General features: G+C 43.5%; 1 protein-coding gene across 1 annotated transcript in view; it reads right to left on the reverse strand.

Moving 5' to 3' along the window:
* The window catches only part of LOC310808975 (deoxynucleoside triphosphate triphosphohydrolase SAMHD1-like), a 14,033-nt gene extending 6,349 nt beyond the window's left edge, over nucleotides 1-7,684 (reverse strand). Inside the window, exons 1-11 of the mRNA XM_083676078.1 lie at nucleotides 7,576-7,684; nucleotides 6,626-6,696; nucleotides 5,519-5,552; nucleotides 4,628-4,788; nucleotides 4,062-4,177; nucleotides 3,467-3,537; nucleotides 2,754-2,918; nucleotides 2,434-2,534; nucleotides 2,082-2,190; nucleotides 1,284-1,375; nucleotides 639-754 (exon numbers count right to left, since the gene is read on the reverse strand). Coding sequence (XP_083532204.1) covers nucleotides 639-754; nucleotides 1,284-1,375; nucleotides 2,082-2,190; nucleotides 2,434-2,534; nucleotides 2,754-2,918; nucleotides 3,467-3,537; nucleotides 4,062-4,177; nucleotides 4,628-4,788; nucleotides 5,519-5,552; nucleotides 6,626-6,639 — 979 coding nt within the window. The 5' untranslated portion in view covers nucleotides 6,640-6,696; nucleotides 7,576-7,684. The remainder of the gene's footprint in view (nucleotides 1-638; nucleotides 755-1,283; nucleotides 1,376-2,081; nucleotides 2,191-2,433; nucleotides 2,535-2,753; nucleotides 2,919-3,466; nucleotides 3,538-4,061; nucleotides 4,178-4,627; nucleotides 4,789-5,518; nucleotides 5,553-6,625; nucleotides 6,697-7,575) is intronic.
* Nucleotides 7,685-10,762: the final 3,078 nt, after the last annotated feature.

The raw sequence follows: 10,762 nt of genomic DNA on the forward strand, positions 1-10,762 counted from the left end.
ACGTAACGTAACGTAACATAACATAACGTAACATAATATAACATAACGTAACGTAACGTAACGTAACGTAACATAACATAACGTAACATAATATAACATAACGTAACGTAACGTAACATAACATAACATAACGTAACATAACATAACGTAACATAACATAACATAACATAACATAACGTAACATAACATAACGTAACATAACATAACGTAACATAACGTAACATAACATAACGTAACGTAACATAACGTAACGTAACGTAACATAACATAACGTAACATAACATAACATAACATAACATAACATAACATAACGTAACGTAACGTAACGTAACATAACATAACATAACGTAACGTAACGTAACGTAACGTAACGTAACGTAGCGTAACATAACATAACGTAACGTAACATAACATAACATAACATAACGTAACGTAACGTAACATAACATAACATAACATAACGTAACATAACATAACGTAACATAACATAACATAACATAACATAACATAACGTAACATAACATAACATAACATAACATAACATAACATAACATAACATAACGTAACGTAACATAACATAACATAACATAACGTAACATAACATAACGTAACATAACATAACATGCGTGTTGTCAGACCTGTGAGTTTAGTGTAGGCTTCCATGTCGTCTTTGGCTGTGGAGAGGGTGAACGGCATTCCCCCTGTGCCTTCAATCTGGATGTGGGGGTCTGCCTGGACAAAGGCCTCTGTGATCCTAATAACATGTTTACGTAGCACACACCACTGGGTATAAACAGTAAGCTCAACATAATGAGGTAGTTATGTTCTGATTCAAATTGTAATTGTGTACTGTATGTAGTTTTATGAACTATCCCTTGAAGGTGAGTAGCCGATCTTCCGCCGTAGATTGAAAACCCATCTCTTCAAGTTATATCTTAATAGTCCCTCCTAAAGACCGCTTCACCCTCACTACCCCCTCTATACTAACCCTAACCCCAACCCCGAGACCTCCCCTGCTACCCCCCTGTACAAGTTCTCTCCTGCTAATAAAATATATCTAAAAAAATAAATAATAATAATAGTCTACTGGCATTACGACTGCCAATGGCCCCTGGTGTGAGCTTTGATTACTTTGTCTTATGATGACTGTTGGATAGATGATTCACTGATTTAAACAAATGCATTGTTGTAAGTTGCTTTGGATAAAGGCGTCTGCTAAATGCCATAAATGTAAAAGGAAATGTAAATGTAAATGTAAATGTAAATGTAAGTAGCCTACTCACATGTGCTCTATGATTTTCACCACTCTGTGCTGGTAGGCCTTTTGGTGGAGGTAGAATCGTGTGTGGAACATGAGGTATAGATCAAAAACCTCCTGTGGGGAAAGCAAATTAAGATTGTTAAAGAAATAATACATTAATGGAATAATAATTAGATGATGAACAATTGGAATAATGCTTACCCTCACCTACTTGAATCTCAAACAAGAAGACAGAAAGAAGTTAATAATAATACTGTGTCATGGCCCTGTCTGGACACTAGGGGGCGGCAGTGACCTTCCCATGAGCTCTGGCACAACAGGTGCAGCCTATCAGTTAATTATTGACATTTTCCATTTAAGTTGTGTGTTTTGTGTCTCTCAATGTGGTAGTGTGGAACTTGTTAGACATTGGTCTGTCGTGGCCCCTCTTTGGACCTATCATAGAATCTAGTCGCCTATGCTCTTGTGATTTAAATTAAGTACTTGGTTGTACTGGTTTGTTTTTTCCTAAGTCTGCTCCTGTCTACTCTGTGGATTCTTACGAGTAAAATGGCTTTGCCTTTCAACTGCATCCATTCATCTGGTCTCCTCTCTTGAGCCTGGGTCCTACCCTGCACACCTTACACAATGTCTTCATTAAGCCATAAAAATGTCAGCTTAGATAGAAATGGATGTAACCACATGACTGAACCTTTCACCTGTGCTGTTATTGTCAATAAAGCTTGGCTGGAACGCTAAGTTGACAAGTCAGTTGCCGAGTCAGATCTATCTGTTAAATTTAGCCCCAAAGGGAAAATAAAACAACAATCTACTGTCACACCTTGTCTCTGCTACAGATCGCTCTCTGCCCGTCTACGTCACACACGCGGGCGAACATTAAAAAGCGACGATAGTCAAAGTTGTTCTGGATGCCCAGATGGTAACAGTCTCTGTGGAGAACAGAAAAACAAGGCTTAATGATACATCCTAAGTTAGCTCAGAAACATCAACTGAACTGTGAAAAACACTTTGGGCATAGCCTTAAAGGGATATTTTGCTGAAACACAAATGTGTGGGTTGCATTCATCATGATCAGGGCTGCACTTGACCCTAACCCTCAAATAAAATACATTGTCTTTTTTTGTTGTTGTTGTTGTTGCAAATAAACAATGACAAAACATGGAAGCACCCACCGAGCAAAGTAGTCCAACTTGTCAACATCGATGCCGTTTCTTTTGTTGGCTACAACCTCATACAGAAAGGACTTCTCCTCTGGCCTGCCTTCGTATGGCCACTGAGGAGACAGAAGCAGGACACTCATATAAGAGCAAGGACAGAACACTGATAAGTAGTTGCTGCAATTAACAAGCTCCATTGGAAAATAAACTTCTGGGTTCAAAGCGCACAGAATGGGATCCATGTGTCAATCAATTTGGTCAGCTCTGATAGTAAAGACGTTGACTGTAATGTTTACTACAGTATAATCTGTTTGAATGTTATTGGAGTGACTCACCGGCGCCCCCTGGCTGGATGAGATGGTAGTGTCCAAAGGTCCGGCGATCTGCTCCTTGATGAAAGCGAGGTCCTCAAACAGGACCAGGCCATTCTTCTTCATCACTGGCTCCAGATGGTTCTCTTTTACCAGGTGGTCAAACATCGCCACAGACGCGGTCTCATGCTGTGGAGCAGGGAACACAGGTGAAGGTTGTACACACACGGACGCGGACACACACACACACACGGACCCGTACTGGTATAGCGCTCAATACTTTAAAGGAAGACTCTGGGATATGATGTCGAAAGTCTTTGAAAGCTAATCAGCCGACAAACATGTACAGTACCAGTCAAATGTTTGGACACACCTTCTCATTCAATGGTTTTTCTTTATTTTTTTATTATTTTCTACGTTGTAGATTAATATTGAAGACATCAAAACTATGAAGGAACACATATGGAATTATGTAGTAAACAAAACAGTGTTAAACAAAACCAGAATATGTTTTATATTTTAGATTCTTCAAAGTAGCCACCTTTTGCTTTGATGACAGCTTTGCACACTCTTGGCAAGGTGTGTCCAAACCTTTGACTGGTAGTGTATGTGCAGGATTGTGGCCTATGGGTAGGCACTGGCAGGCTGATGCTTTAGTGGTTGTTCTCGAGGGGTGTTTAAATGACTAGGCTACATTACGTCTACAAGTACACAACGACTCCTGCCCCGTTCCTTACCTTCCACTTGGTTCCTGGACGGACTTTGGGGATAAACATCCCATCAAACATATGGGAAAAAGGGCCATGTCCTGAAGAGGGAGCGAGCGAGCGAGAGAGAGAGAGAGAGAGAGAGAGAGAGAGAGAGACAGAGAGAGAGAGAGAGGGAGTGTAAGAAAGAGAGAGACAGAGAGAGAGAGAGAGGGAGTGTAAGAAAGAGAGAGACAGAGAGAGAGAGACAGAGAGAGAGAGAGAGAGACAGAGAGAGAGAGAGAAAGAGAGAGAGAGAGAGGGAGAGAGAGAGAGAGAGAGAACCAGGTGGTTATTTACTCATGGGTGTAGGGTCAGGACCTTTACTTTGAGAGGTGCAAGAGGAAGGCTGGGAAGATCATCAGGGACCCCAGACACCCCAACCACCCCAACCACCCCAACCACGCCCTGTTCTCTCTGACTCCCCCCACCCCAACCACGCCCTGTTCTCTCTGACTCCCCCCACCCCAACCACGCCCTGTTCTCTCTGCTACCTTCTGGCAAAAGGTACCGGAGCATGTGTAGACTGGTGTATGTGGGTGGGTGGGTGGGTGTGTGTGTGTGTGTGTGTGTGTGTGTGTCTCACCCAGGTCGTGGCAGAGGCCAGCGATCTGCACACACAGGATGTCTCTGTCGGAGATTTGAAGCTCTGGCTGCCTGTTTTTCAGAGCCTGGACCAGCTGCCCTGCCAGGTAACCCACCCTAAACCGCAGAGGAACCAATCAACAACCTTCATACAACCATCATATAACCATCCCACCCAGACCTGCCAGGTGCCCCACCCAGAACCAAAACACAACCATGATTCATGAACTGGCATTCAGATGAAAATATTTAGTGTAAAGAAAGACAGACGTTTATGTAAATAACATTTATTTTTAATAAAAAATAAATAAATCATTTTCTACATTTCAATCTATCATTTTGGGTGGCCTGGTGTGGTCAAGTGGTCTACAACCATGGCCTACAGTTCACACATCTGCCCATGTGGGCATGGGTTTGAATCTGGTCGGTGCCCATCTGACCTAGCCTTTCATACTGTCTTTCTCTACTATCTCTGTCCAATGAAAAAAACTGAAAAATACAAGTGGGATATACTCCAAAAAATAACCTTTAAAATCTATGATCTTGGTTTAGACAGCACAGTCTTACCCTATGGAGTGCTCAAAGCGGTTGTGGGAGGCTCCAGGGTACACGAAGTAGGATCCTCCCAGCTGTTTGAGGTGGCGTAGTCTCTGGAACTGAGGCGTGTCGATGATGCGGACCAGGAGAGGGTGCATCTCTATGTGGCCGTGGATGGGATCATTAAACACCTGAAGAAGAAGAGGAGGAAGAACAGCTGTTACCACAATCGCTCCCTCCCTCCCTCCCTCTCTCTCTCTGTCTCTGTTACCACAATCGCTCCCTCCCTCCCTCCCTCTCTCTCTCCCTCTCTCTCTCTGTCTCTGTTACCACAATCGCTCCCTCCCTCTCTCCCTCTCCCTCTCTCTCTCTGTCTCTGTTACCACAATCGCTCCCTCCCTCTCTCCCTCTCTCTCTCTCTCTCTGTCTCTGTTACCACAATCGCTCCCTCCCTCCCTCCCTCCTTTTCTTAGTGGAAACACACACACACACACACACACACACACACTCAATACCTCACCCACTAATGTTAGTTTCCTGGAAACCCTCTCTTGAAGACTCAGTGAAAGTGCTCTTAAAATGATGAGTGTCTGAAGTGTGGATGACAGAGAGAGAGAGGATGGATGGAAGGATGGATCTCTCTCTCTCTCTCTCTCTCTCTCTCTCTCTCTGTCTCTGTTACCACAATCGCTCCCTCTCTCTCTCTCTCTCTCTCTCTCTCTCTCTGTCTCTGGTACCACAATCGCTCCCTCCCTCCCTCTCTCTCTCTCTCTCTCTCTCTGTCTCTGTTACCACAATCGCTTCCCCTCTCTCTCTCTCTCTCTCTCTCTCTCTCTCTCTCTCTCTCTCTCTATCTTCGCCTGCAGGTTGATTTCATTTCATTGTAAGGCAGAAACAAACAGAGTGAATTTTGTTACTTACCGTGTAAGCCTTAGCTGGTATGTCGTTTAAAGGCCTGAGAGAGAGAGAGAGAGAGAGAGAGAGAGAGAGAGAGAGAGAGAGAGAGAGAGAGACATTTATGGCATTTAGCAGACACCTTTATCCAAAGTGACTTACAACAAATACGTTTGTCTAAGTAAGTGAATCATCTGTCCATCATACAGTATGCCTGAAAAGGAAACATATGAGTGGTTTGTCTTTCAACATTGTGATGGGTGTGGAAGCTGAATTGTGGTGCTTTTACTTATGAAAACAGAAGTATCTGAGTGGGTATTTATGTTTGACACCGTCATGACATGACACACCATAATCAAAACTACAAAACCTCAGAGGTCATTTGTTTTTGATAGAAAAATAAAATCAACCATTTCACATGAGACAAAATTCCTAATCCACCAAACTCAATCTGAACATGGACTGTGGAGGAACACACATAGACACAGATCTGGTCTGGGGTCTATGGAGCTACGGTCCTCTGTGGCTCAGTTGGTAGAGCATGGCGCTAACAACGCTTAGGTTGGGGGTTCAATTCCTGCTGGCACCATATGTACTGAAAAATGTATGCACTCACTGCAATGTAAGTCGCTTTGAATAAAAGCGTCAGCTAAATGGCATATATTATATTGTAACGAACGGCGGGGTAGAGTAGCTTGCCTTAAGCGGGTATCGAACTCGCAACCTTCCGCTTACAAACCGGCCGCGCTAGCCACAACACCAAGAGAGTTAACTCTAGCGCGGCCGGTTTGTAAGCGGAAGGTTGCGAGTTCGATACCCGCTTAAGGCAAGCTACTCTACCCCGCCGTTCGCTACATTGGTGTCAGAAGTGGGATGGCGCCCGTGAGGCCATCGGAGAGGCGTGTCCACGTGAGAGACTTGTATAGTGAAGCGTGAGGGCACGCTCTCCCGAACGGAGGGGATAGTGTAACGACCCTGTGTAAGGCCCGTTAGCAGCTCCGCCAAGTGAGTTAACTCTCTTGGTGTTGTGGCTAGCGCGGCCGGTTTGTAAGCGGAAGGTTGCGAGTTCGATACCCGCTTGAGGCAAGCTACTCTACCCCGCCGTTCGTTACAATATATTAGATCTGTACTTACCCTTGTTCAGCCATATCAGCCACAGTTGACAATACAGCTTGTTCAGCTTCCTGACAGCTTGGAGGATGTGGCTGGGGGAAGTGAGGGGAGAGAATTTAGCTTCCTGACAGCTTGGGGTATGAAGCTTTTCGTGAGTCTGGTGGTGTGGGCACGGAGGCTCCTATACCTTCTTCCAGAAGGCAGGAGGCTGAACAGACTGTGTGCGGGGTGGCTTGCGTCGCTCACAATCGAGGTAGCTTTGCGGGTGAGGCGGGTGGAGTAAGTCTCTTGCAGGGATGGGAGTGGGGCACCAATGATCTTAGCAGCTGTGTTCACAATGCGTTGCAGGGCTTTCCTACTGTGTTCGGTGCAGCTACCGCCCCACACAGTGATGCAGCTGTATATATGAATATATCTTTCATACAGTATATACGTTTATATTACGACTGAAATCTCTTGGAAACTGGTTTAATCTTGGTGCTAGTTGTGAGTGGGGCAAAAAGATAGATCAAAAGATATAAAATCTGACAGCTGTACGTATTAACAAGCAAAGTAAATCTTGTGGTGGCTCGACCTGCGTGTGTGTACATGTGTGTGTGGGTATTTATGTTTGACACCGTCATGACATGACACACCATAATCAAAACTACAAAACCTCAGAGGTCATTTGTTTTTGATAGAAAAATAAAATCAACCATTTCACATGAGACAAAATTCCTAATCCACCAAACTCAATCTGAACATGGACTGTGGAGGAACACACATAGACACAGATCTGGTCTGGGGTCTATGGAGCTACGGTCCTCTGTGGCTCAGTTGGTAGAGCATGGCGCTAACAACGCTTAGGTTGGGGGTTCAATTCCTGCTGGCACCATATGTACTGAAAAATGTATGCACTCACTGCAATGTAAGTCGCTTTGGATAAAAGCGTCAGCTAAATGGCAGATATTATATATTAGATCTGTACTTACCCTTGTTCAGCCATGCCAGCCTCCTGATCAGCCACAGTTGACAATACAGATGAAAAAGAAGCTGCCTCAAATGTATAGATTTAATTCTATTTGAATTTGAATAAATTCTCTCTCTATCTCAAAGCGCAACTGTATCCTTGTTCTTGTTCCTCATTAAGTTGTTCAGCCCTGCCAGCCTCCGCATTAAGTTGTTGTGGCACCTGGTTGCCCACCGTCATTAGATTCATGAGAGCACAAAAGCTGGCAGTGGAAACCCGTTTGAAATGAACGACGCCCTGTGACATCACCTTGCCTAGCAACGTGTGGTGGGAGGGTTCTTGGAATGTAACATCCAATGAAATTGCAAGCACATTCTCCCATCGCTCCACGCAGTTCAATCCAAGCCAGATCGGCAAACTAGACGACACTACCCTGACCTGAAGATAATCTCTCTATAATCTCTCTTGAAAACTGGTTTTAGCTGTCATGTCATGACTGACATTGGTCATTCAGATGTTGACGGCCCTTTTAGATCTGTGCAGAGTACGTAAGAGCCGGAGGCAGTTTTCAAGAGAGATTATATCTTGCATGAATGCTGCTTTTTTCACAAACTTCCTCTCAGTGTTTAGGAAGTGTCCTGGGTTAAAGGTGTTCGGTGTGTCCCATTCGTTCTTATCAAACAAGACTGAAGTCAGATTGGGGACAATCCGGGTGCCCTGGAAAGTGAGATAGGAAGGATGCATATGAGTTGCTGTCACATTCAAGAAAGTGAGTGAATAAAGAAAGATTAGATTCTAATTAACAGGTGCCACATTCGGGGACAATGACAGTCTAATTGGAAAACAAAATCATCGGAGCTGTGCTGTGGAAATGCAATTCTATTTGGTTCACATTCTGCATCGCTGTGGTCAGCATCCTGACTACAAGCTGCAGGCTTATCTCATTTTGAATGGATAGTTAAAACAAATTACAAATTAAGTTAGATGGTTCTTTATCTTCAATGGGCCTGGAGGACCTGTCACTATGACGTTGACTTAACTTTGACAGTGTCCACTTGGATACCAATGATCTGTTAGTTATACTTATCTAATAAGGTAACTCACGTGTACAGAACTATTCTTAATAGTAATTACCTGGGTTGGTGAGGTGGTATCACCAATCTTAATAGTAATGACCTGGGTTGGTGAGGGTTGGTGAGGTGGTATCACCAATCTTACGGTAACGGTGAATCTCCTCATCACCAAGTAGCCTCACATGAATCTTGAAGACCTCTTGTGTAACGTAACCGTTAAATCTAACCGCCAAATAGTTTCGCCTTCGTGTTAAAACCTCAAAACTTGAAAAATTTTTGCAATCTCCAGAATGCTGTGCGGTATTTGCAATGCAAATTTGCAAATTTCAGCATATCTGTGGCCATAAATGGGCCTTTAAGATTAGGATTTCAGCCATTTATTAAACACGAATGACGACTGTGATAAACATGTCAGTGACAAACGGACAAGGCTTGAGTCAGCAGTCAGAGAGAGCTTTATCTTCACGCTGTGGTCAGTCACATTCTGTTTCACAAATCCCGTCATGGTAATTACCATGGTAACACGGTAACACAGTCTTCCACAAAATATATATATATATGTATTCTTTTTATAACACAAAGTGCATAAGCTAAAAATAAACAAACAGCGTTTCTGACCTACAGCTGTGCACTCATCTCTTGAGGAAGGCTGTAGAAAGGTAGTAATGGTTAATATTAGCAATAAAAGGAAGTTACAGTACATGAAAAAAATCAATGAAAAACAAAATCACTCAAAAACAAATGTGATATGATGACATAAAATACTAAATAGAAAATGATTCACCAGACCATTTAGAATTGTATTACAAAAAAGTCACAGCTTATACATTTTAAAATCAAAATAATCACTGTTCTGTTTAGCATTTGTTTAGTGCAATTGTAATAGTGTGTGTGTCTCTTTAAGAGACCAGAGCGCGCCAGTGAGTCATATGACAGCAAACAGGAAGTAAAGTTCAGTAGCCAGTACGAATTCCTGTGGTGCAGAACGATCGGTAATCTGCTGCGATCTGTGGGCATCCTCAGTTTTATAGAGGCATCGTTGGTATGTGATGTTTCTTATTTTGTAACGTAACTTTGTTGTAATTTTGAAGTTTGGCAACTCGATTGTTGAGTTCGTGTGTTTGTTACAAACGGCCATAGGAATGTATGTAAGTTCGCCATCTGGCCAAACACCAGTTATAAATAAGTCAATTCACGATTTTATGAGTTAACAACCATTGTATATGTTGCATTTCAATCTAAAACACTGACTTTGTTTATTTACAGTAACTTGATTTATCCATTTGTGTATGTTTTAGTTTCACACTTCTTTGACGACATTAAACCTGGAACAAAAGAGGTCGCTTCAGAGTCTTGTTGTCAGGGAGGAGTGGACGAACTGTCGAGTTGCATCCCCTTGCAAGGAGGGCAGTACAGTGAAACAACGGCCTCTCAACAAGCGATGCATCGCAGTGTGAGCAGGAGGAGCTGAACAGACATCGTCACACGCAGCCAGTGGGCGATCAACACAGCAAGTATTCTTCTAAATCATCATAATTGACAGTAACAATGATGGATGAAGGAGTAACATGGGAGACGCGGTCTCGAGCATCATGCACTTCAGTGCGATCAAGATCATCAACAACAGAATCTGCTGCTGCTAAAGCACGGGCTAAAGCAGAAGCAGCCAAAGCACGCCTCGCGTTCGCTGAAGAGGAGGCTACGTTAAAGCTAGAACAAGCCAAATTGGAAGCATCACTTTCAATACTCAACATCAAAAAGGAAACAGCTGCAGCAGTGGCTGAAGCTGAAGCACTCGAAGCAGCTGCTGATTTGAATAAAGACACAAATAACAACCAGCTCTGGGAAAGGCCTCCTTTAGAACCCATTGAGCGCACCACAGAATACGTCCTCAGCCAAGGCCAACGCTGTGGTGCAGTACCACAACAAAGCAGTCTACGTCAAAAACCTGAGGTGAGTGTTAACACTCCAACTACACATCTTAAGCCTGAAGCCAATCCCTTCACACCACTCCAGGGCAGTAGTGCATCTCAGCTCCATCACCAGATGTCTCAGCAGCCCCATACCTACGCCAATGAACACACTCATAACAACCGAGTCCAATTTGAGCGTGGACACGCCTTTCCACCGCAGGCC

The sequence above is a fragment of the Argentina silus genome, assembly GCF_951799395.1.
Source record: "Argentina silus genome assembly, chromosome: 8".
In the NCBI taxonomy this organism is placed as follows: domain Eukaryota; kingdom Metazoa; phylum Chordata; class Actinopteri; order Argentiniformes; family Argentinidae; genus Argentina; species Argentina silus.